The sequence below is a fragment of the Microcaecilia unicolor genome, chromosome 7 (genome assembly GCF_901765095.1).
Source record: "Microcaecilia unicolor chromosome 7, aMicUni1.1, whole genome shotgun sequence".
Taxonomy (NCBI): domain Eukaryota; kingdom Metazoa; phylum Chordata; class Amphibia; order Gymnophiona; family Siphonopidae; genus Microcaecilia; species Microcaecilia unicolor.
The window spans coordinates 197,585,616-197,612,994 of record NC_044037.1 but is presented as its reverse complement, the minus strand read 5'-3'; the positions used below and the strand labels follow the sequence as shown (position 1 = coordinate 197,612,994).

Below are 27,379 nucleotides of genomic sequence, written 5' to 3'. Positions count from 1 at the left end.
AAATATTTTCAAAAAAAAAAAAAAGGATAAACCCTTTTTGGGTTTTAAAATTATGCTATTTCCTGATGTCTCGAAAGAGACAAGACGACGGAGGAAACAATTTTTGCTTCTCAAGCCTGAAGTCTTGCACTTGGGGGGTACCTTTTTTCTTAGATACCCCTGCAAGTGCATAATAAGGCTGGGAGGCAAGAAGTATATGTTTACTGAACCTGCTCATGTGTCATCACTTCTAGCCTCAGTTAAATTGGAGAAGCAACATTAAAAGGTGCACAATATCTTAGCAGAGATTAATTTCCTTTATTTTCTCCTTTGTTATATTTCTCCCTTAGATTTCCTAAAATCTTGGATCTCCCTTTATGGACTTGAGTGTCTTTGAATTTTGAAAGTGTAATGATTTAATTGCTCTTTCATTTCTTTATTTTCCTGTGTAAAAGATTTTCTGTTTGATTGACACTTTCCTAAACAAGAAGTTTCTTGTAAATTTTGATTAAATGAATAAATAAATAAAAAAAAAACCTCTCTACGCAGATGGAAAGCAATGAGCACAAATGCTCATAGTCTAGGTAAAAAGGTTCAAGACTTGAAAGCACTGATGTTTGAAGAAAACTTGGATATTGTTGCTATTATGGAGATGTGGTTCAATGATTCCCATGAATGGGATGTGACTATACCGGGCTATAATCTTTTTAGAAAGGATAGAGAGGGCCGAAGGGGTGGAGGAGTGGCGCTGTATGTGAGAGACAATATCAGAGCGGATGAAATGCGGGGCACCTGGGGAAAGGAAGAAGCTTTATGGATCGTCCTTGGGGTCATCTTTGACTCCTCTCTCTCCTTCTCTGCTCATATTCAACAGATTGCCAAAACCTGTCATTTCTTTCTCTATAACATTAGCAAAATCCGTCCCTTCATCTCTGAGCACTCTACCAGAACCCTTATCCACACTCTTATCACCTCTCGTCTTGATTATTGTAACCTACTTCTCACCGGCCTCCCTCTTCTCTCTCCTCTTCAATCAGTCCAAAACTCTGCTACGCAACTCATTTTCCGCCAAAGTCGCTACACTCACATTAGCCCCCTCCTTAAGTCACTTCACTGGCTCCCCATCCGTTTCCGTTATTCAGTTCAAGCTTCTCTTATTGACCTATAAAGTGTATTCACTCTGCTGCTCCCCAGTACCTCTCCACTCTCGTCTCGCCCTACACCCCCCTCGAGTACTCCGTTCTGTAGATAAATCTCTCTTATCCGTCCCCTTCTCCTCTACTGCAAATTCTAGACATCGTTCCTTTTGTCTTGCTGCACCCCACGCCTGGAATAGACTTCCCAAGCCTGTGTGTCTAGCCCCGTCTTTGGCCGTTTTCAAGTCCAAACTTAAAGCCCACCTCTTTACCACTGGTTTTGACTCCTAACCACTACTCACTTGCTCTTTCCTTTAACCTCACCTATTTATTCCCTTACCCTTATGTTTCAATGTTTTTTATTGATGACATTTCAAAGCAAAAAATCCCAATCCACTTTTTGAATGTACAAAAACTCAATCATGAATAAGTAAACAATTAAGACAATTTGCTACATACAATAACATTGCAACAAAGTACAATCAAGCATATATTCACATAGGTTATCTAGGGTCTTGTCTTCCTTGTAGATACATTTACAATGTCATCAACTTTTATGTATATGTAAGTCTTTCTCCCCCCGTACCCCTCCCTTCTCTCCCTATAATTATGAGCATGATCTATTAAGTTCTTGTTTGCTCTTTAATATCAAGTCTGTGTACCTTCCTAAGCCCTTCCCCCTCCCCTCCCTTCCCTTTGCCCCCTTCCCCTCTTGCAAGCTTCATACTTTAGTTTGTCCAATCTCTTCCAGTCTCCCAAGGTAGTCTATTAAGCACATGACTTCGTGCTCGCAGTGATTATCATGTTTAAATATTTTCAAGAAACTCATTCGTCTTTTGGGGGTTAACCTCGCTCCTCTCGCTTCCCACCACATTAGCTGATGTAGCTTATTCCTCCAATACCAGTAAGAGGGAGGCATGTCCATTATCCAGTGATTGAGAACGCATTTTTTCCCCACTATGCATGCCTTGCTCAAGAATAGTCTTTCTCCCTGCGTGCCTACACCCCAATGTCCAGGTATACCCAGCAACATTCTCTCGAAGGTTAGGACAATCCGAGATCCCAACACATCTCCCATGAATTTGCCTAGTCTCCCCCAAAAGGTTTTGATGAATCTACATTGCCAAATACAGTGGGCTATGGTTCCACTCCCCTGCTTACATTTTAGGCAATTATCAGTTTGTATGACTTTTGCATGGAACGCCCTTCCAGGAGAGAAATAAGCTCTATGTAGTATTCTGTAATGGCATTCCTGCAACTCCGCATTGTGAACTATTCTCGGTGTTCCCACCACTGATTGTTGAACGTGACGCTCAGAGATCTGGTGCCGTGCTTCTGCGCTCCACCTTTCCGCCACCTCAGTTACCTGCCTCTCTCGCTGACCTTTCTCTAACTCCCTACAGAACCAGGACACTGAGACCTGGCCCAATGCATCCCCTTCTAGAAAGGCTCGGATCTTTCTTCCAAACCCAGGGGCCAAACTCTCTTTCGGGTGGCTGTGCACATAGTGATATAGTTGATGATAAGCTAAAATCTCAGCTGGGCCCCCTGAACATCTTTGCTGGAAATCAGCGATGGGAATCAAGATACCATCTTCCTGAATGAAACTTTCTAGCAGTTCTACTCCTTGTTCCCGTAATTTGCGAAATACTGCATTATCTCTGCCTGACGTAAAGTCATCATTGCCATCTAATGGCAATAATATGCTGAAGGTCGGGTCCTGACCCCACCTAAATAGTAATTCCCTCCACGTGTACCATAGCGGCCCCAGCAATATGCAATCTATAATTCTTTCAGGTATTTGTCCTTTTTGCTTAATGTGCAATATAGTTAACATGCCAGGGAAAGAAATACACGCGCTCCAATCCCACATCTGTATATGTAGTTGTACCTAAAAGCCAATCTTGCAAGTGCCTTAAGAGGCAAGCCTAATTATACTCATGCATGTCTGGTATCCCCAGCCCCCCTTCCTCCAGTTCCCCAGTAGATATTGCCATTTCATTTTAGGTTTCTTCCCCGCCCAACAAAACTTAACCACTATTCTCCTCAATGCCACTATTTCCCGTTTGGCCAGCCTCAACGACAACTTTTGTAATACATAAAGCCACCGTGGGAAAACTATCATGCGAAATAACTGTATACGACCCATGAGGGACACAGGCAACACTGCCCACCTTGACAGCTGTTCCCATGTATCCCTCAATAGCTGGGTGACATTCAGGTCTTGAATCTGCCTAATGTCCATGGGAAGCTGTATTCCCAGGTATCTAAAAGTCCCTTGCGCCCATTTTAATGGAAACCTATCCCCCCACTCGTTTAAGCTTTTCTGTGCTAGCTAAAGCCTCAGATTTCAGAAGGTTTAACCGAAACCCAGAGAAATCCCCATATTCCTCTAAACTTTCCATAAGATACGGAAACGACCGCTCAGGATCTGTGAGAAGAACTAACAAGTCATCTGCGAACGCAGCTGTCTTAAAGGTGAAGTCTCCAACCCTAACCCCTCTAATATCTGTATTATTATGGATCTCTCTCAGGAGAGATCTAACACCAAGATAAAAAGAAGTGGTGATAGTGGGCAGCCTTGCCTCGTGCCCCTCCGTATCGGAAACCAAGCAGACTGGAGCCCGTTCGCATGTATCTGAGCCATAGGATTTGCATACAAAGCTTGAACAGCCTGTGCAAAAAATCCAGTGATACCATAGATCTTCAGTACTCCAAACAAGTAAGTCCAGTCTACTCGGTCAAACGCTTTCTCAGCGTCAAAGCTTATTAACAAGGCCGGAGTCTGTTCGATTCTTACCTTCTCTAAGGCAACCCATATCCGACACATATTCTTAGCGATCACTCTCCCACATATAAATCCCACTTGGGAGTCCGTAACCAGAGCTGGTAAGAACCTCGCTAGTCTATTTGCCAAAATCTTAGCTAAATATTTTAACTCAACATTCAGCAGGCAGATAGGCCTATACGAGTCTGGTTTGTCAGCTGGTTTACCCAGTTTCGGCAGTACACTAATTTGAGCTCTATTAAGATGTCTTGCCATCTGTCCCTGTTGAATGACTACATTAAACATTGTGGTTAGCAACGGGCTTATCTCTGTATTTAAGATTTTATAAAATTCATTTCTCAGACTGTCTGGTCCTGGTGCCTTACCTAGCTTACTCCATTTAATTACCAATTCCACCTCCTCCTCTGCTATTGGCACATTCAACACTTCCGCCTCCTCCACCGAGACCTGTGGTAGGTCCACGCTATGTAAGTAGGCTCCACTAGGTCGCACCAGGTCTTCCTCATCCTTGTTTACTCCCACCCGTGCTGCTCTCCATGGTAAGTATTTTCTTGGCACTAAGCCTCTTGTGTGCTATCCTAGCCAAGAACCTCCCACTCTTATTGGCGAATCTGTAAAGTTGATATTTATAGTATGCAGCCGATTTCTGAGTCCTCTCCTGTAATATTTCATTTAGGGTCTGTTGTGTTTCTAACAGCTGTCTGCGAATACCTAGATCATGTTTTTGACCATATTTCTTCTGCAAGGCCACCACTTGCCTTTCCAATCTGATCACCTCCCTATCCCTTGCCCTCTTTTTGTATGCCAGATAGGAGATGACGTCCTCCCTGAGGACTGCCTTCACCATCTCCCAAAAAGGACTGGGTGTGCCCTATGTTGGTCATTATGCTTACTACCCTGTTTCCCCGAAAGTAAGACATCCCCCGAAAATAAGACCTAGTAGAGGTTTTCCTGAATTGGTAGCTATAAGGCCTCCCCCGAAAGTAAGACCTAGCAAATTTTTGTTTGAAAGCAGGGCTGCCGAGAGCCGGACAACGCCACCCCTGGGCCGCCCCCCCCACCCTCCGTCGCTCCCGGAACTAACCTTAAACGCCTCCTTTCACCTTCGCAGCAAGCAGCAGCAGGGCAGACCTCTCCTTCCTTCCGTTCCCCGCCCTCGCGGACGTTACATCAGGCGAGGGCGGGACACGGAAGGAAGGAGTGGCCTGCCCTGCTGCTGCTTGCTGCAAAGGTGAAAGGAGGCGTTTAAGGTTAGTTCCGGGAGCGACGGAGGGCGGGTGGGCCAACCCCGATCCAACCCCGATGTTTCCCCAAAAAATAAGACAGCCCCTGAAAATAAAACCTAGCGCATTTTGGGGGGCAAAAATTAATATAAGACAGTGTCTTATTTTCGGGGAAACACGGTATACTCTTTCCACTTCTCCAGCAGGAAAGGCAGGAACTGGGCATCCCGGTATAAATGAGCTGGAAAACGTCAAGCCCCAAATTGAATTCTCCCCTCGCCTATCCGCAATTGCAGCCTCACCCAAACATGATCTGAGATCATAATAGGACCAATCTGGGCCTCCTCCACCTTTGTCATTAATTCCCTTGAGATCAGCATATAGTCGATTCTAGACATTGTTTGGTGAGCTCTGGATAGGTGGGTAAAATCTTTGTCTACAGGGTGCAGCGTCCTCCACACATCCACCAGCTCTTAAGCGCCACATATCCTAGAAATACCTCCTTCCTTTCTTGCCAATTCCTTCCCCGTGGGTTTAGATCTATCCCACTCTGGGTCATTACATCATTTATATCACCCCCCATCACCACCGGTACAGCTCCCATTACGTGCATTTTCCTAATGATTTGTGCAAAAAAAATTCCTATCATAATTATTTGGAGCATAAATATTGCAAAGCAGTAGTGGTTGATGTTCCATCATCACTGATGCTAGGACATACCTCCCCCCCCCCCCCCCCCCGCCACATCTGCCACCAACTTTTTAACCTCCACATTAATGGTTTTTCTTATTAAAATCACTACGCCTCCCTTTTTTCCTACCGCTGGAGCATCATACATTTCTCCCACCCACCATGTTTTCAACTTAGCATGTTCCTCCTGAGTCAGATGCGTCTCTTGCAAAAATGCTATAAACACTTTTTTATCATTCAATGTTTTCAATATCTTTTGTCGCTTAACTGGTGAGTGTATACCCCCACATTCCATGTCACTATCTGTAGTGTTGTCATGTCACTCTTCCCTCTGCCCTGTGATATTCCACCAGCTGCTATTGTTTACTCCATTTTTACCAAGAGAATGTCCCAGCTCCACCCTCTCAGCCCCTTGTGCCGCTAGTGCCAGCATTAGTTGGACTACCCATGATTCTGTATGCCCTACCCATTCTATATGATAACATGCATCCAGGACTTCACCCTCCCTCCCCTCCCCTCTTCCGCATTCCCCCCTCAATCCCCCCTCTTGCTGTCCCATCATGCCACTAGGCATAACTTCTTCTTTTCCCAAGGCTCGGGCGCCTCTTAAGCAATGTCTGTTCAATACCTATCTGTCCTTTTCATGTATCACTCTGCTCACCAGTCCTTCTGAGAGCTAGGTGCAGTCCTCTATATCAGGGGCGTATCTGAACTGCGGCGGTAGGGGGGGGCCAGGGCCAGAGTGAGGGGGCACATTATAGCCCCCCCCCCCCGCCATTGCCGATCCCCCTCCCCCCAGCCGCTGCCATTGCCAATCTCCCCCCGCCGTTGCTGTCGCCTACCTTCGCTGGCGGGGGACCCCAACCCCCGCCAGCCGAGGTCCGCGTCCTGCCGCTGCCGGCTGCCTTTAAAAGAATTCCGTCAGCTGGCGGGGGACCCCCAACCCCCGCCAACCAAGCCGAGGTCTTTTCATTTCTTCCACTAAAGCTGGCGCCGAAAGTTTCTTCTGAGTCTGACGTCGCTGCACGTTGTACGTGCAGGACGTCAGACTCAGAAGAAACTTTCGGTGCCAGCTTTAGTGGAAGAAATGAAAAGACCTCGGCTTGGCTGGCGGGGGTTGGGGGTCCCCCGCCAGCTGACGGAATTCTTTTAAAGGCAGCCGGCAGCGGCAGGAGGACGCGGACCTCGGCTGGCAGGGGTTGGGGTCCCCCGCCAGCGAAGGTAGGCGACAGCAACGGAGGGGGAGGGTTGGCAGCGGTAGGGGGGTCCAGGGCGAAATCTGCAGGGGCCCAGGCCCCACGCAGATACGCCCCTGCTCTATATGATTCCAAGCATTCAGCGTCCACATCATATATACCCAGCTCTCTCCACTCTGATACCTTTTATTGGCACTCTGCTATGCCAAATGGCCTGGCACCCTCCAGCGACCGGGCCAGCTCCAAACTCTCATTAAACAAACAACAGCACTTGACCTCAGTCCTCGAAGTAACGGCTCCTTAGCCGTTCACGCTCCATCCACTCCAATCATTGTGTCAGTCAAACTCTGCTACAACTTTTAACTTTTATAACGTGAGTCCTGCAGCTCAAACATAACTGACTTACAGTTCTCGATAAAGTTCTTCTCCCTTTATCAAATCTCCTGTTTGGCCTCAGCCTTCACGTCCCGTAGCCAGCATTTGATCTACATACGTGGTTGCAGCTTCCACTTTCTCAAAATAGACTGCTTGCCCATTTTCCATCAGCTTGAGCTTGGCTGGGTAGAGCAGGCTGAATTTATACTTGTGCCAAAAAAGTTTAGTGCACAACGGTGCAAATCCTTTTCGTGCTGCAGACACTGCAGTGGAATAATCTTGGAAACACAGGATTTTCTTTCCTTTATACTCAAGCTGCTTGCCCGCACGTAGATCCTGTAGTATAAGCATTTTGTGGCATAATTCAAGATCTTAAAAAAATCACAACTCTGGATCTTCCTGTGTCCTCCCTTCTCTGTCCAAGTCTGTGCGCTCTTTCCACCCTCAGCGCCATCACCAGCTCCGCGTTGTCAAGTGCTTCTGGTATCCATTTTTCAGGAACACACAGAGATTCCGCTCTGGCAAGGTTTCAGGCAGACCCACGAGGTGTAGGTTGTTCCTTCTCGATCGATTTTCAAGATCGTCGAGTTTTGCCTCCACCTCCGCGAGGCGCTTCTGCAGTCTAGGTTGTTCTTTTCAAATCTTTTGAATATCCTCCTCTGCCTGCCCGATCCTCTGCTGCTCCGCTTGAAGTTCGTTAAATAGCTGCGTATGTTTCTCAGTCAGCCCTTCAAGTTTATCCAATATAAGTTGCAGCTTAGTTCTCACCGTTTGTTCTACCGCCGCCTTCACCTCTTCTGTAATCTCCGCAGCCCACAGTGAGCTAGGAGACGGCGATGCCCTGTCCACCATTTTGTTTTCCGCGGAGCGGTTCTTGTCTTTGGGGTCTTTACGGCTTGATTTCGCTGCCATCCGCTTCGTCCCAGTCGCCGCAAGCCACCAGGCATACACAATGGTCCTACGTTTGATTTTATTTCGAGTTTTGATGGGTATTCGGTTCTACTAGTGCTGATTTATAGAGGCGCCCCAGAGCAGTGTTGTCTTGCGTCTTCACCGATCCATGCCTCCACCGGAAGTCTATTCCCTTACCCCTAATTGTTCTGTTTACCTGTCTTATCTAGATTGTAAGCTCGTTGAGCAGGGACTGTCTTTTTTGTGTATGGTGTACAGCGCTGCGTATGCCTTGTAGCGCTATAGAAATGATAAATAGTAGTAGTAGTCCTGGAAAGGGAAGATGGAACCTGTATCCACACGGGGGTTATCTACAGACCTCCGGCACAGAGAAGGTAGACAAAGATCGGATAGAGGATATTCAAAAGATTGGCATGAAAGGGGAGGTGCTACTGTTGGGAGATTTCAACTTGTCTGATGTGGATTGGAACGTCCCGTCTGCGGAATCGGAAAGAAGTAGGCAGATTGTGTACGCCTGTCAAAGTGCCTTGCTCAGACAAATGGTGACGGAACCCACGAGGGAAGGGTCGATGCTGGATCTAGTGCTCACAAATGGAGGAAGTGTTTCTAATATCCGGGTGGGTGCCCACCTATGTAATAGTGATCATCACACCATATGGTTTGATATAAGGGCAAAGGCACAGTGTGGACGCACAAAACTAAAAGTACTGGATTTCAGACGTACTGATTTTGATAAAATGGGGGAATACCTGAAAAAGGAGCTGTTGAAATGGGAAGGCGTAGGAGAAGTGGAACATCAGTGGTCAAAGCTGAAAGTTGCTATAAATATGGTGACTGATCTTTACACAAGGAAAGTAAACAAAACCAAGAGAAACAGGAAGCCTATATAGTTTTCCAACCAAGTAGCTGAAAAAATAAGAGCTAAAGAGGATCTGTTCAAGAAATACAAAAAAATGCAACGAGAGGATCACGGAAAAGATTATCGGATTAAACTCAAAGAAGCAAAGAAGAAAATACAGCTAGTGAAAGCGCGAGTGGAAGAAAAAATGGCTAAAGATGTAAAGAGAGGTGATAAGACATTTTTCAGATATATTGGAGAAAGGAGAAAAGATAGGAATGAAATTGCAAGACTGAAAGATGAGAATGGTTATGTGGAAAGTGAGGAGGATAAAGCAAATGTGCAAAACAATTAATTCTCCAGTGTTCACGGAGGAAAATCCTGGTGAAGGACCGTGGTTGGCTGCTGAAGGAATATTTGGGATTGGAGTGGATACTGCGCCATTTACAGAAGAAAGAGTTTATAAACAGCTGGAGAATCTGAAGGTGGACAAAGCTATGGGGCTGGATGAGATACATCCCAGGATACTGAGGGAGCTCAGGGAGGTCCTGGTAGAACCTCTTAAAGATTTATTTAATAGATCTTTAGAGATGGGAGAGGTTCCGCGAAATTGGAGATAAGTGGTTGTGGTCCCTCTTCAGAAAAGTGGAGACAGGGAAGAAGTGGGAAACTACAGACCAGTAAGTCTCATGTAGGTGGTAGGAAAAGTAATGGAGTCGCTGCTGAAAGAAAGGATAGTTAACTTTCTAGAAGACAACGGGTTACAGGACCTGAGGCAACATGGCTTTACCAAAAGAAAAGCCTGCCAAACGAATCTCATTTGACTGGGTGACAAAAGAAATGGACGAAGGACGTGCGCTAGATGTAATCTACTTGGATTTCAGCAAAGCCTTTGATACGGTCCCCCACAGAAGACTCGTGAATAAGCTGAAAGGACTTAACTTAGAACCGAAAGTGGTGAACTGGATAGAAAACTGGTTGACCGACAGGTGGCAGAGGGTGGTGGTAAATGGAATCCGCTCGGAGGAAAGGATGGTGAGCAGTGGGGTTCCTCAGGGGTCGGCGGTGGGGCCCATTTTATTTAATATATTTGTGAGAGATATTGCTGAAGGGTTGGAAGGAAAGGTTTGCCTTTCTGCGGATGATACGAAGATAGCCAATAGAGTGGATACCCTGGAGGGAGTAGAAACGAAGAGAAGGGATCTCCAAAAGTTAGAAGAATGGTCGAAGGTCTGGCAGTTAAAATTTAATAAATCCTACCTCCAAAACCACAATCAATTGAAAATCAAAACATCAAAATTAAAAATTAAAGTATAAAACTATGAAAAACTAAAAAAAAATTGTTTTTACTTTTTTTTATGCTAATTGTGCTCAGACTGGGTATCCCACACTGTATCGGCTGCCCATTCACTTATGAGATAATACCCATATTAGCATCATCACACTCCCTACTGCCTACCCGTGGTGTCCCAATTATAATATTTCTCATTAATTATTCATAAACAATTCTTAGCATCTGTCTAATTCTCATGCTAAAATTCCATTAACCACAGAGCGTGGGATACTTATCACCTTCCAAGATGGATGGTTCAGCTCATTACAGAGTCGGTCCCAAGTTCTGTTTGCTTGTGCTCTTAATTCCTCATGAACTCAAAGATGTTCCTAGTCCTTGATTTTATATAGTCATGCTGATGGTTCCCGACATGCGTGCATGTTTCGCCCTAAGCGTCCTCAGGGGAATGATGGACTGTGATGAGACCTAGACGCTGGTACATGCGTGGTAGGGAGTGCGATGATGCTAATATGGGTATTATCTCATAAGTGAATGGGCAGCCAATACAGTGTGGGATACCCAAAGTCTGAGCACAATTACCAGAAAAAAGTAAAAAAAAATTTATTAGTTTTTCACAGTTTTATACTTTAATTTTTGATTTTGATGTTTTGATTTTCAATTGATTGTGGTTTTGGAGGTAGGATTTATTTAATACAGTGAAACCAGTGAATTATTTATACCCCAGAAAAGTATTCACTAGTTAAAATGTAATGCCAAGAGGTACAGAGTGATTCATTTCGGGTGTAGAAACCCAAAAGAGAGATACCGAACAGGAGGGGAGAGATTAGTAAGCTCGACTCAGGAGACCTTGGGGTGTTGGTGTCGGAGGATATGAAGGTGAAGAAACAATGTGACAAGGCAACGGCCGTGGCTAGAAGGATGCTAGGCGGCATAGAGAGGGGTATAACCAGCAGAAGAAAGGAGGTGTTGATGCCCCTCTACAAGTCGTTGGTGAGGCCCCACTTGGAATATTGTGTTCAGTTTTAGAGGCCGTATCTGGCTAATGATGTAAAAAGACTGGAAGTGGTGCAAAGAAAAGCTACGAAAATCATATGGGATTTGTGTTGCAAACCGTAAGAGGAGAGACTTGCCGACCTGAACATGTATACCTTGGAGGAAAGGAAAAATAGGGGTGACATGATACAGACGTTCAAATATTTGAAAGGTATTAATCCACATACGAACCTTTTCCGGAGACGGGAAGGTGGTAAAACTAGAGGATATTAATTGAGGTTGCAGGGAGACAGACTCAGGAGTAACGTCAGGAAGTATTTTTTCACTGAGAGGGTGGTGGATATGTGGAATGCCCTCCCGCGGGAGGTGGCGGAGATGAAAACGGTAATGGAATTCAAACATGCGTGGGATAAACACAAAGGAATCCTGTTTAGAAGCAATGGATCTATGGAATCTTAGTGGACATTGGGTGGTGACGCCGATATTTGGAGAATAAAACCGGTGCAGGGCGGACTTCTACGGTCTGTGCTCTGAGAAAGGCAGGGGCAAATCAAACTCAGATATACATATAAAGTATTACATACCATGTAAAATGAGTTTATCTTGTTGGGCAGACTGGATGGACCATTCAGGTCTTTAATCTGCCGTCATTTACTATACTACTATGTAAACAATCACTATTATTTATTTTTAATCACGCTCCAGTATCACTTGCACACTTCCCTCCAAACTTCTCTTTTAATTTGAACACTGTTCAAGCTTACCCTGAATGAAGAGTTCTTCCCAAACCAGGGATATATATAGCACTGGTTGTATCCTCTCAATCAACAAACAAAAAAGCAGAATTAGGTCAAAAGGTTTATTGGAACAATACCCGACGTGGCCACGTTTCGCCCTCAGGCTGCGTCAGGGGTAAAACTATGAAAACAAAACACAAATATAAAACCATATATAACCATACATATGCATCATATCACATCCAAAAAAATAATTATATTATAAACGTGTGCAAAACACAAACAATTATATGTAACCATATGTCTGAATGTGCATCATTTAACAGCCATAACGAAAATAAAACCATATGCAAATCACATATACAATTATAAAATCACATGTATAACTCTAAAATCACATATATATTATAACGTATTTTAATATTAAAAAATTAAAAAATAGATCAATAAAACCAACATATAAAAACAATGATATATTAAAATGACCCTGCAGCAAACATATCGACGAAGAGGGGAAGATAAGAGAGTGTATTCATTATACATATCTATCAAGAGTGCATATAAATATATTATACACACTTGTAGTAAGATCAAAAAATGTCCGGAAATTAAGTTCTGAAATAATAAAAAACCAAAAATGGAAACAAAAACAGTCAAAACGATAGAAAATGTGAAAAAAACGTTAGATAAAATACATGTTGCACATATACACAAGTTAATAAGCTGATGAAATATTCACAATCACACTGATTAAACTCCAGATGGACCTTGCTATATGGAACGGGCAAAATCTGCAGTTCGATAAAAATTATATAAATATAAATATTCTACCCCATCAAAACCAATGTATCTCAGTTTTCGTGAGTCTATTTAGACTCGTGACTTTTATAACTGAACGATAAGCTTACATCGTGTGACTTATCCTATATAATAAAACGCACCTCCAACATTCTGAAGCTGACTGCATGGCTGAGGCATTCCTGCTCTCTGTATCCATCTCCTGAATTGACATCACGTACTTCCGGGTTCGTCAAAAGCAGAAGTGACCAACCACACGAGGTTTCTCAGCTTCAGAATGTTGGAGGTGCATTCTATTAAATAGGATTGGTCAGTTCCTTGAAGCACAGCCAGAGCTCAGTGTCCTGCACAGTAACGCTCAGACACCAGAGAGAGAGGGGGGGGGGGGCCTGACACCAGAGAGGGGGGGGAGATATCTCTGTCACACACACACACACACTCTCTCTCACAGTCAATGTCTTTCTCTCTCTATCTCACTCTCACACACTCTATGTCTCACACTGTATCACATTCACTATTTTGTGTCACACAGTCACTCACACACTCTCTTGGTCTCATACACTCAGTCTCACAGAGAGTCTGTCTCTCACACACACTGTATCTGTGTGAAACACACTCTCTCTCACACTGTGTCTCACATACGCACTTGCACACACTCTTATTCTCACACACACACACACTCTCTCTCTCACAGACACACTCGCACCCAGACTCACTCTCTCTCTCACACACACACTCGCACATTCACTCTCTCTCTCACACAGTCACTCTCACATACACTCTCTCAAACATACACACTCCGAGGAAAACCTTGCTAGCGCCCATTTCATTTGTGTCAGAAATGGGCCTTTTTTTTACTAGTAGTAAAGAAAACCGCTGCATAACATCTAAGCATCTGAAATCGGAACACTATCCAATGTCATTTCACAAAATCAGAGTTGAAATGACATGTGATTTTATAATTGTATATGTGATTTGCAAATGGTTTTATTTTCTTTTTTGCTGTTAAATGATGCACATTCAGACATATGGTTACATATAATTGTTTGTGTTTTACACACATTTATAATATAATTATTTTTTTGGATGTGATATGATGCATATGTATGGTTATATATTTTATATTTGTGTTTTGTTTTCATAGTTTTACCCCTGGCGCAGTCTGAGGGCGAAACGTGGCCACATCGGGTATTGTTCCAATAAACCTTTTGACCTAATTCTGCTTTTTTGTTTGTTCTTATTATTTTGCAAACAGTTTTGTGCCTTTTTGTTCTTTTGTTTTGTTCCTCTCAATCAACTTCAGCAGAGCCAAAGTCTGTTCACTGTGAACAGACTGGCTGTGCTGAACATCAGGAGTGCTATGGAACTGATCAGGAGTGCTATGGCACTGATGAGAATTACCCATAGATTAGACAACCCAGGTTTTATTGATTGGATTTTAGTATGTGCTCTTTGCAGTCTTTGTCCTATACTGCCCAGTGTGAGTCCTTTATCTGGTCTAGCTCACTCTGAACCCCCTTCCTTCCACTGCTTTTTCTCTTCTATCCTATTGTGTTCATTTTTTTCTAAATTTTGGTGTATTTTTGGTACTTATTGTTGTGCAACCCCACCCTCTCCATGTCTCATTTTTCTTTGCTATCTCTCGTCTCTATGCCATGCCTACTTTGTCTTTATACACTTTCCGCCTTGATATCCTCAGATCATTTGGCGATATAACAAATGTTCAAATAAATAAAATTACTGGTATTTTCTTCACACATCCCTTCCCTCCCTCAGAGTAGAGCAGCCTTGCATTGCTCCCACCTCCAGTGCCTTACTATTGGCTGGATCTTACCCACAATCTCTGCTGCTAGTGACACTGGAAGCAGGCATGGAGGAGAACTGGAGAACTGCAGATATGAGGTATAAACTCTGAAAAATGTCCAGACATGTTAGCCATCCTTCTAGCTGTTGGTCACTAATGCAAAAATGTGTAGAATCCTGAAAAAAAAAGCCTAACCTAAGTACTAAGCACACCTGGGAGGGGTCCCTTAAACATCTGGGTGCTAGGCATACGCCTAGTTTGCCTATAGATTTAACAGGCCCTGTCTACACCACCAGCTATTAGCTGGCAGTAACATAGCAACCACTAAAAAAGCTGTTAGGGTTCACACAGTAAGTTTCACAGTAGGTTTACAACAAAGAAAATAAAATAAACGTCTGAATCACTAAAAAGCAGACCATCAATGACAGGGCTGTAGAACCACTGGAAAGAGGAATAGTCCATAGTGGGGAACGTATGCAGAGACTCCTCACTGAATTATTTAAAATCGCTATATGTATGTATATATCTGTATAAGTTTTGAATTGTGGCATTTCTCTGTAGGGTGTGTTGTATGTCTATATGTACCTATGTTGTGTGTGTGTTATGTGTTATCTGTGGGGTCTAATATTACCTGTACGTGGTGTGTGTGTATGTTGTGTGTGCTCTATGTAAGCTGTGTGTGTGTGTGCACACATTGGCATGGAGGAAAAGTCACTGAAGAGACACATCAAGTGCAAAAACAGGCCAGGCTGGACTGAGGATTCTAAAGAAATACACTTTCCCATCCCCCTCCCCCCAAAAATAATTACCTAATGCATTTCTGTGAGAGAAACAGTTACAGCTTTTGCGGCATAGAAACTGTGATAAAAATAAACACAGCAGTTAGGGAATGTCTCATTTTAAATTCTCTCTCTCCTCTACTTTCCTGATTGGTAGGCAGTGTTCACAGCCTGAGGAGGAGGAGCCCTAATCATCACATGACTGCAGTGATTCAGAAAAAACCCTGCTGCATAGCTGCCAGCAGAGGATCAACACCACAGTGACTCAGTTAAGTGAACTGTGAAAGAAATATAAGAAGGGGGAACAATGGCTGGTTCCAATTCAGTTGGAAGCCTACACACACAAAAAAAAAACAAACAAACCGCACACTGCTGGGTCAAAAAAAAACCCAAAACAAAACAAAAAACCTAAACAATCAAAATCAAATTACAACGTTCACAATGGATTAAATGAGTTAGAAAGCCAGCGAAAGACCAAATTTTAATAATATGCTGGGTTAGCAAGACTGAAAGTAGCAGGGAATTGTGCTGGGTCAATGTACTTCAAGGGTCCTCAACTCAGTCCTCGGGGAAACACCAAGCCAGGATACCCACAATGAATAGACACGCGATAGATCTGAATACAATGGAGGCAATGCATGCAAATTTATTTCAATTGCAATCAGAGGCGGCTACTATGCTTCACAGACCTCCGTACATTCTAGTGCCAGTAAACAGTGTTGTGGTGCCGGTAAACCTCAGTAACAATGCACCGCGTTTAGCTCTTTTAAGCACAGTGTCTTATTTGTTGTAATCCTCACTGGTTTCCGGCCAGCACCACCCTGTGTCATTTGCTATTAATGTCCTAAGGATTCTCTTTTAGTGATTTACACTGCTATTTACTTAACAACTGTATACTCATCTTTTGTGTGTAATGTTAAATCTAGTCGGCTCAGGAGGTGCTTCCGACACGGCACATGTTTCGCTATGTAGCTTTATCAAGGAAGACCCCTGGAATATAGCCTCTGACCAACCTGCCAACTTTTGTCAGCTATAAGACACTATGCTTAAAAGAGCTAAACACAGTGCATTGTTACTGAGGTTTATCGGCACCACAACACTTGTTTACTGGCACTGGAATGTATGGATGTCTATGAAGTATAGTAGCCACCTTTGATTGTAATTGTTTGAAATCCAGTACTGAACTATAATACGAATAGGACAGTGGTCTTGCATATTTATTTCATGCATATCCATTGTGGATATCTTCAAAACCAGACTGGCTTGGTGTGTCCTGAGGACTGGGTTGCGAATCCATGATGTAATTGCTGGGGACAGAATCAAGAGCAGCTGTAGAATTAGAATTTTTTTTTTTTTGGGTTGGTTGGGAGGTTCTATCTGGACTTTAAAAATATTCTACAAGCTACACATTGCAAATAAACTATATACACCAAATCAATTACAAGTATTGAATAAACTATACTAAAAATGATAGATTCAAGACCCCATATAGTATATTCCTTATGCTCCACATTATACATATTTCTACTATACTAACCCTTTCGATACTCCAGCTCTGTCATTTACTATCTTCACTTCCTTTACATTCCCATACTGAGCAAAAAACTTCCTGAGGTCATTTTCATTAGTCTAGTAGGATAAAACAAACAAAAACAAAATGAAAAAGTCTTTAATGATTTATTTGTTTTGATTACGTCTTTAAACTGCAAATAAATTTTGATCTAAATCAGTTTATGGTGACAAAGATCCTTATTTTAAAAGGGTCCTTGCAGCTTTTACACAAGTATGAGTACAAATAATTTCAGATAGCTGCCATTTACACAGGGGGATCCACACTATGTCTAGATGGCAAGGGAAAGTAGTTAGGACGTGGGGAGGGAGTGGTGTGGGCAGGCAAACAACACCGACATGTATTCCACATTTCACAAGGGGATTACATACTGCTGTTGATAAATATAGATATTAGCATTTGCACCTGACTCAAGGCATTCACAAGGTAAAATTATGTATCATACCTGATAATTTTCTTTCCATTAATCATAGCTGATCAATCCATAGACTGGTGGGTTGTGTCCATCTACCAGCAGGTGGAGATAGAGAGCAATCCTTTTGCCTCCCTATATGTGGTCATGTGCTGCCGGAAACTCCTCAGTATGTCGATATCAAAGCTCCATCCGCAGGACTCAGCACTTAGAGAATTACACCCACAAAGGGGCACTCTTCCCAGCTCACCACCGCCGAAACGGGGGAGGGGAATCAACCCAGCTCATCCCCACACAAGTGGGGGAGGGGAATCTGTCCAGCTCATCCCCGCGGAGCGGGGAAGGGACACCACACCCGCCGATGCGGGGGGATCTGGCTTATCCTGCGACCGCAACCGCGGAAGGAGCTGGCTGACCCTAACACTGCCGAAGCGGAAGGGATATAATGCTACCCTACTGCCGCACGAAGCGGGAGGGAGCGCCGGCAGAATTTAGGTCTCAATCCAGTCCCGTAAAACGGAGGGGAGAGGAATGCAGCAGCTCACTGTAACACAAAATCGTCTCAACTCCAGAAGAATTCAATCGAAAAAACTTCAACACGAAGATCCTCCTGAACAGGAACTGAAGACTAAACTTGAACCTGAAATGCAACCAGAATATAAACAGTACAGATATCTGGGAGGGGCTATGGATTGATCAGCTATGATTAATGGAAAGAAAATTATCAGGTATGATACATAATTTTACCTTCCATATCATCATGCTGATCAATCCATAGACTGGTGGGATGTACCGAAGCAGTACTCACCCAGGGCGGGACATAGAAATCCCTGACCGCAACACTGAAGCTCCAAACCGGGCCGCCACCCGAGCAGCCACAGTCAAGCGGTAATGACGAGAGAAGGTATGAGCCGATGCCCAAGTTGCCGCCTTACAAATCTCTTCCAAGGAGACGGACCCGGCCTCTGCCATCGAGGCCGCCTGTGCCCTAGTGGAGTGAGCCTTCAGCTGGATAGGCGGCATCTTCCCCGCGGCCACATAAGCCGCTGCAATGGCTTCCTTGACCCATCGTGCCACTGTAGGCTTGGATGCCTGCAGACCCTTACGAGGACCTGCGAACAGCACAAACAGATGATCCGACTTCCGGAAATCATTGGTCACTTCCAAGTATCTGATGATGACTCGTCTCACATCTAGATATTTGAGAGCAGAGTACTCCTCTGGGTAGTCCTCCCTACGAAAGGAGGGTAGGCAGAGCTGCTGATTCACATGGAAACGAGAAACAATCTTGGGCAGGAAGGAAGGCACCGTGCGAATAGACACTCCTGCCTCAGTGAACTGCAGGAAGGGTTCTCGACATGATAGCGCCTGGAGCTCGGAAACTCGTCTGGCTGAAGTGATAGCCACCAAAAAGACTGCTTTCAACGTCAGGTCTTTCAGAGATGCCCTCGACAAGGGTTCAAAAGGCGGCTTCTGCAAGGCTCTTATCACTAGATTGAGATTCCACGCAGGCACCACCGAGTGCAGAGGAGGGCGTAGGTGATTAACTCCCTTGAGAAAGCGCACCACATCTGGCTGCGAGGCCAGGGAAGCACCCTTCAGGCGACCCCTGAAGCAAGCCAGAGCCGCTACCTGGACTTTAAGGGAACTGAGCAACAGGCCTTTCTCCAGACCTACTTGCAGGAACGCCAACACTGAAGAAATTGGAGCAGTGAAGGGAGAAAGACAGCCTGCCTAACACCACGATGCAAAGTTACGCCAAACCCTGGCGTAAGCAGTAGAAGTAGAGTGCTTCCTCACTCTCAGCATAGTGGCGATGACCTTGTCTGAGAAGCCCTTCTTCCTCAGACGCTGCCGCTCAATAGCCAGGCCATAAGACCAAAGGGGGAGGGATCCTCAATCACCATGGGACCCTGGTGCAACAGGCCCCGCACCGCTGGAAGCCGCAGAGGGCCATCCACCGAGAGCCTGATCAAGTCCACATACCAGGGACGTCTGGGCCAGTCCGGACCCACCAGGATTATCCGACCCGGATGCTTTGCCACCCGGTCTAGCACCCTGCCCAACATGGGCCAGGGCGGGAACACACAGAGAAGCTCCTGAGTCGGCCACCGTTGGAGAAGAGCATCTACTCCCAGAGAGCGAGGGTCCCGTCCTCTGCTGAAAAAGCGCGGCACTTGGCAATTGGCCGATGACGCCATCAGATCTAAGCTCGGCTGGCCCCAGCGCTTCATGATGTCCAAGAACGCCTGAGCCGATAGCTGCCACTCTCCGGGATCCAAGGTATGGCGACTGAGAAAGTCCGCCTTGACAAACTGAGGAGTTTCCGGCAGCACATAGGAGGCAAAAGGATTGCTCTCTATCTCCACCTGCTGGTAGATGGACACAACCCACCAGTCTATGGATTGATCAGCATGATGATATGGAAGTACCTGCTGGAAGAGCAGATGTAAAGGCTGATACTAGCTCTGCCACATGATTCCTCACCGGCATTCAATACCCAATGGCACAACATCCCCCCCCCCCCCCCCCCCCCCCCCGGCATCTGATCTCTCTGCCCCTCCAGAATGTACCTTTATTTGACAGCCTGACCGTACTGTGAGATTACTGTCAGACGCTGTGGGCACAATTTTGAACCAAGGATAAAGAGGAGCAGGAGAAACTGGACATCACTCACCTCCCACTAGACATCAGGGACCATGGGACCTCAAAAGAGCCACAGCCCATCAGGAGGGTTCTTTATGATGGGGGAGGGGGTCCTCGGATGCCCAGGGGGAATTGTTGTTGTTGAGAGGGACCTGGAAGGGGAGGATCAGTGTCAGGGGTGAGTGACTGAAACAAGAACTGAGAACGAGGGCAACAACTTTAGAAAGCTACTCCAATGCACAAGTGGGGTAAGGAAGCACATATTTTCCCCACATGCAGCTTTCTAATATTTCTGCTGCCTTCAGATGTGAAGAGATATGAATGGGCACTCCTACATGCCCTACCATATATTTTACAAGAGACTCTGAATTTGACAGAGCCATTGTAAATTAATGCTTATCCTGACCTGGCCGTCTCAACTCCCTTTTCTTTTCTAAAAATGGGCTCCACATATCTGATAAGATACAATATAAGAAGCAAACATTTCAATGTTGAGGTTTGAAGTTTTTATTTAATTCGCCTTAATCAAAGTTCTGTCAACAGAGTATGGCATGTGTCTACAACAGAAACTCAAATATTAAAACAACATCTCAATCATTCTGATGCCGCATGAAAATAATGAGGTCAATATTCAAAACCATTGATCCAAGTAACAGAATCCAAATAAAATGCTGCTGATTGGGATAATCAAAGGCATTATGTGGACAGTGCCTCTGAATATGCTTACAGACTGCCTCTGCACTAAGGAGGTAATTCTATTAGGTGGGGGCTAACAGTCACATGCCAAATACATGTGAAAATGAATAGAATGGCATGTGTGTGAACATGTGCGGAAATGGCAAAATTCTGCTTAACTGCTGTTGTGTAATACACATGTATCTTATATAGCGTGTATTATACAAGCAGGCATACATATAGGCGGAGTCTGAGCAGGGTGTGAACAGGATTCGTACATATGCAAGCAACATATAGAATACAACCAAGTTACTTACCTGGAGCAGCTGATCTCCGAGGACAGCAGGATAAGTATTCTCACAACTGGGAGATATCTCCCGACAAAGCACTGGTACGGATGCTACCCAGCAATCCAAAACTTCTAGAAGGTTTTCATAGGCCCGCAATGTGAATGCACAAGTATCTCCCCGCCTGGCCGAGTCTTGTGGGACCCGCAGGTGAATAAAGCATAAAGAATGCAACTCCTAAGTATATAAGAATACTTGTCCTGCTGTACTCTGAAAACATCTGCTACAGCTCAGTAACTTTGCTTTCTCCACGGACAAGCAGGACATAGGATTCTACTCCCTAGCTACCAAGCTTACTGAAAACACAAACAGTAATCAATAGGGGCATGCAACTGCAAGGCTAGGAAGAACCAATAACGCTAACAACCAAAAGAGTCCTGTTGTGAAGGTGCAGCCTGGAACAAAAAAGAATGGGCCTAAGGAGGATGGAGTTGGATATAAATTCTGCAAAACTGACTAAACAAACCAGTTGTCTTGTCACATCCGAGGAAGGTGAACCCTTGGGCTGTGATAAACTTGGATCTACCTGTGTGGCATAAGCGTCACACAGGCCCTCATCGACAGTTGCTGATGAGGTTGCCTGGCAGAGTCCAGGAACTGGAGAAGGCAGGACATGACTCGGACTGGCTGAAGCATAGGACTAGGTGGTGCCTAGCAGACTGACTGGAACATGATAGGGTCAGCCTAGAGTCCTCTCGAAGCCCTTTCCCTGGTTCCTAGGTTTGGGCTTAAGGAGATAAAGGCAATGAAAACGCTTAATGAGCTCTGGGGCTCGCACTTTGACAGCGGGTTCTCATGTATTATCTTCTGGTCCATAACCCTTCCAGGCCAGGAGATAATGCAGTCTTCCCTGATTCTCCTAGTGTCCAGTATGTCCCGTACCTCGGACTCTAGATCAGAAGCAACTGCCTGTGTAGGCGGTGGAGGGTCTCTACTTGCCACACTAAACAACATCACAAATTTTAGCATGGAGACATGGAAGGCGTTGTGGATGCGCACAGTAGGAGGAAGACATAATCGATATGTAACTGGACCTAGCTGATGTTGCACTGCAAAAGGATTGATGAACCTATGTGTGAACTATCTGAGAGGGCATCTTGAGCCAAAACGTGCCTGGTACTAACCCACACCTTCTCCCCAGGGTGAAATGTGGGAGCTGGCCTTCACTTGCGATCAGCCTGCTTCTTGTAGCTGGCTGACATCTACATGAGTAGTTGCCAAGTCAGGTGTCCAATTTCCAGGATATCTCTGGCCGCTCGCTGAACTACAGGATGGAGGAGGAAAGGCAGACCTGAACTGGAATCTAGAGATGTTGTGCAAGGCGTGCTCCCCGGCGGAAACAGTCCGGGAGTGAACCAGGGTGGAGAGTGGAGGATTCCCTCACGCCGCTGGGAGTCCAGGCTCCCCAAGCACCAGCTGTGCCGAAAGCCCGATCCAGTAAATCAAGTGGAACACTTGCTTTACTGCCCGGCAGACGATCCAGCCGAAAGGGACAATCGCCAGCCCAGCAGACCGACCTCGTGGCCAACAGTCGAACTGACTGACCACGGACGATCAGACCGACCGAAAGGCCGATCCAGGAGAACAAGCGGAACGCTTGCTCCATTACCTGGTAAGCGACCCAGCTGAAACGGATAATCGCTGCTCAGTAGACCGACCTCGTAGTCAAAGAACCGACCGAACACGGCCTCCCAGACAATCACCAACACCGGGAGGATACTGCGGAATGCGAGACATCATCTTGCGGGCTTCCAGTGCAAAGGAAACAGCACTGAGGAACTCCTGCCTGACTCGTGATCACGGCGTTACCCTAGCAGAACCCGATCTACCGCACCTACTATCAAAAACAGTAGCCTCAGAGAAGCACAGGCCCCAAAGAATCTGAACGTCACTTAAAAGTTGCTACAGTAAATGGAAGTGATAAAATGTGATGCCAGAGCCCTTGCATACTGGATATTCCCTGCTTCTCTCAGTGGTGTGGACTCCTAAAAGCCAAGGCTAAGGGTTGAAGTTTGGAGAATATTGTGTGAAGTCCGCCAGTCCGCCTGATCCAGCTTCTTCCCTGCTTGTCCCAGTCCATCGGCCCCAGCTTCTCCCTGCCTGTTCCAGTCCATCTGCTCCAGCTTGTTCAAGTCCGCCTGATCCAGCTTCTCCAGTTTGTTCCTGTCTGCCTGATCCAGCTTCTCCCTGCTTGTTCAAGTCCCTGCTTGTTCCAGTCCGCCGATCCAGCTTCTCCCTGCTTGTCCCAGTCCATCTGCTCCAGCTTGTTCCAGTCCGCCGATTCAGCTTCTCCCTGCTTGTTCCAGTCCATCTGCTCCAGCTTGTACCAGTCTGCCTGATCCAGCTTCCCCCTGCTTGTTCCAGTCCGTCTGATCCAGCTTGTTCCAGCTCGCTCCAATCCTGTCGCCTGCCTGCCTGCCAGCCAGCCAATCAACTAACCTGCCTGCTTGTCTACCCATCAACAACCTGCCTGCCTCCTAGCCTGCACAACTACCTACCTGCCTCCCCACCTGCCGCCTTACCAGCCTTTCACTCTCCTGACTGCTCACCCGTCAACCTGCCTGCCTCCCAGCCCATCTACCTGCCTGCTTCCCCCATCAACCTACCTACCCGCCTGCCAGCCCCTCTACCTACCGCCCCACCTGCCAATCTGCCTGTCAAACCACCATCACTACATATGCACCCGTAAACACCTCAGTCACTACTTATGGCCCCCATACACATTCTCTTCATTACCCTGTCCCTTCCTAATCTATTCATCCCCCAACCGCTGTATACCACACGAACTCACTGCCCATCCATGTCCTCTCCCGTCCTGCTCACTACTGCAATACCCTACCCACCCCCATCCCCCACCACCACACCATCTCTACTACCCTCCTCCTTCCTAGTTCTCAACCTTCAACACCTCCTTCCTGCCATGAACCCGTCCCCATTCCTCCTAAGCACATCCCGTCTTTGTCGCCTTCGTCGCCCTACCTCCCCCACCCTCCTCCGCACTCTCTTGCTCCTTGTCCTGCTATCCGCGGTAGACATCAATCCCAACCCTGGCCCCCCACACCTAACCTCGTCCTCGTCTAATCCATGCAAACGTTTCCGCAATGTTTTCAATCTCATCTCTATTCCCCTCCTCCCTCCCCTTCTCGTGTGCTCTGTGGAATGCCCGCTCGGTCTGCAACAAACTCTCCTTCACCCATGATCTCTTCATCTCCCGTTCCCTTCAACTGCTCGCCCTAACTGAAACCTGGCTCACCCCGACGACTCTGCCTCAGTCGCGGCCCTATGCCACGGAGGTAATCTTTTCTCCCACTCTCCTTGCCCAGTCGGCCGCGGTGGCGGTGGCGGTGTCGGGTTACTGCTTTCGCCCTCCTGCAGTTTTCAACCTCTCCTCCTACCGCAGTCTCACTGTTTCTCATCCTTTGAAGTTCACTCTATCCGTCTATTCTACCCGCTGCCGCTCAAAGTTGCAGTCATTTACCGCCCCCCTGATAAGTCCCTCCCTTCCTTCCTTACCGACTTCGATGCCTGGCTCTCCGTTTTTCTTGAGCCCTCATCCCCATCCCTCATTCTTGGAGACTTTAACATACACACTGATGACCCATCCAACTCTTATGCTTCTCAGTTCCTCACTCTAACCTCCTCCTTCAACCTCCAGCTGAGCTCCACCACCCCTACTCACCAATCTGGCCACTGTCTTGACCTCGTCCTCTCCTCTACCTGCTCACCCTCCAATTTCCACGCCTCAGCTCTTCCTATCTCTGACCATCACCTGATCACCTTCACACTTCATCACCCTCCCCCTCAATCCCGCCCAACACTAACCACTACTTCCAGGAATCTCCAGGCTGTCGACCCTCCCACCTTATCCTCTAGTATCTCTAATATCCTCCCTTCCATCATGTCCTCCGAATCTGTCGACAAGGCTGTCTCCACTTACAACGCCACTCTCTCCTCTGCACTGGACACCCTTGCACCATCCATCTCCCGTCCCACCAGGCGTACTAATCCCCAGCCCTGGCTGACCCCTTGCACCTGATACCTTCGCTCCTGCGCCCAATCAGCTGAACGCCTCTGGAGGAAATCTCGCACCCATGCTGATTTCATTCACTACAAATTCATGCTATCCTCCTTCCAGTCCTCCCTATTCCTCGCCAAACAGGACTATTATTCCCAATTGACTAATTCCCTCAGCTCTAACCCTCATCGTCTCTTTGCCACTCTTAACTCCCTCCTCAAGGTGCCCTCCGTTCCCATCCACCCCCTCACTCTGTCCTCAATCACTGGCCGATTACTTCCGCGATAAGGTGCAGCAGATCAACCTCGAATTCACCACCAAACCATCTCCTCCTCTTCACCCTTTAACCCACTCCCTCAACCAACCAACCCAGGCCTCCTTCTCCTCTTTTCCTGATATCACCGAAGACAAAACCGCCCACCTTCTTCCCTCCTTGAAATGCACCACCTGTTCCTCTGACCCCATCCCCACCAACCTACTCAACACCATCTCTCCTACTGTCACCCCCCCATCTGTCATATCCTCACCCTCTCTCTCTCTCTCTCTCCACTGCAACTGTCCCTGACACCTTCAAGCATGCTGTAGTCACACCTCTCCTCAAAAAACCATCACTAGACCCTACCTGTCCCTTCAACTACCGCCCAATTTCCCTCCTACCATTCCTCTCCAAGATACTTGAACGCGCCGTTCATAGCCGTTGCCTTGATTTTCTCTCCTCTCATGCCATCCTCGATCCGCTTCAATCCGGCTTTCGCCCCCTACACTCGACAGAAACGGCACTATCTAAAGTCTGCAATGACCTGTTCCTTGCCAAATCCAAAGGCCACTACTCCATCCTCATCGACCTATCTGCCGCTTTTGACACTGTCAATCACAATTTACTTCTTGCCACACTGTCCTCATTTGGGTTCCAGGGCTCTGTCCTCTCCTGGTTCTCCTCTTATCTCTCCCACCGTACCTTCAGAGTACATTCTCATGGTTCTTCCTCCACCCCCATCCCGCTCTCTGTTGGAGTTCCTCAGGGATCTGTCCTTGGACCCCTCCTTTTTTCAATCTACACCTCTTCCCTAGGCTCACTGATCTCATCTCATGGTTTCCAATATCATCTTTATGCTGACGACACTCAGCTTTATCTCTCCACACCAGACATCACCGTGGAAAACCAGGCCAAGGTATCGGCCTGCTTATCCGACATTGCTGCCTGGATGTCCAACCGCCACCTGAAACTGAACATGGCCAAGACCGAGCTATTGTCTTCCCAACCAAACCCACTTCTCCTCTCCCTCCACTCTCTATCTCAGTTGATAACACCCTCATCCTCCCCGTCTCATCTGCCCGCCACCTCGGAGTCATCTTCGACTCCTCCCTCTCCTTCTCTGCGCATATCCAGCAAATAGCCAAGACCTGTCGCTTCTTCCTCTATAACATTAGCAAAATTCGCCCTTTCCTCTCTGAGCACACCACCCGAACTCTTATCCACTCTCTCATTACCTCTCGCCTTGACTACTGCAATCTACTCCTCACTGGCCTCCCACTTAGCCATCTATCCCCCCTTCAGTCCATTCAGAACTCTGCTGCACGTCTTATCTTCCGCCTGAACCGATTCACTCATATCACCCCTATCCTCAAGTCACTTCAATGGCTTCCAATTAGGTACCGCATACAGTTCAAGCTTCTCCTACTAACCTACAAATCCACTCGATCTGCAGCCCCTGCCTACCTCTCTACCCTCATCTCCCCCTACATTCCTACCCGCAACCTCTCAAGACAAATCCCTCCTTACAGTACCCTTCTCCACCACCGCCAACTCCAGACTCCCCCCTTTCTGCCTCACCTCATCCCATGCTTGGAATAAACTCCCTGAGCCCATTCGCCAGGCCCCCTCCCTGCCCATCTTGAGATCCTTACTCAAATCACACCTCTTCAATGTCGCCTTCGGCACCTAACCACCATACCTCTATTCAGGAAATCTACAGTGCCCCAACTTGACATCTCGTCCTTTAGATAGTAAGCTCCTTTGAGCAGGGACTGCCCTTATTTGCTAACCTGTACAGCTCTGCGTAACCCTAGTAGCGCTCTAGAAATGTTAAGTAGTAGTAGTAGTATATACCACATAAAACGAATAAGAAGAGCTGGTCACTGTTACATGGTTACTATACGAGAACCCAGCAC

General features: G+C 46.3%; 1 protein-coding gene across 1 annotated transcript in view; it reads right to left on the bottom strand.

Moving 5' to 3' along the window:
- The window catches only part of BOLL (boule homolog, RNA binding protein), a 420,709-nt gene that overhangs the window by 308,787 nt on the left and 84,543 nt on the right, over positions 1-27,379 (bottom strand). Inside the window, exon 3 of the mRNA XM_030210355.1 lies at positions 17,080-17,171. Within this exon, the coding sequence (XP_030066215.1) occupies positions 17,080-17,171 (92 nt within the window). The remainder of the gene's footprint in view (positions 1-17,079; positions 17,172-27,379) is intronic.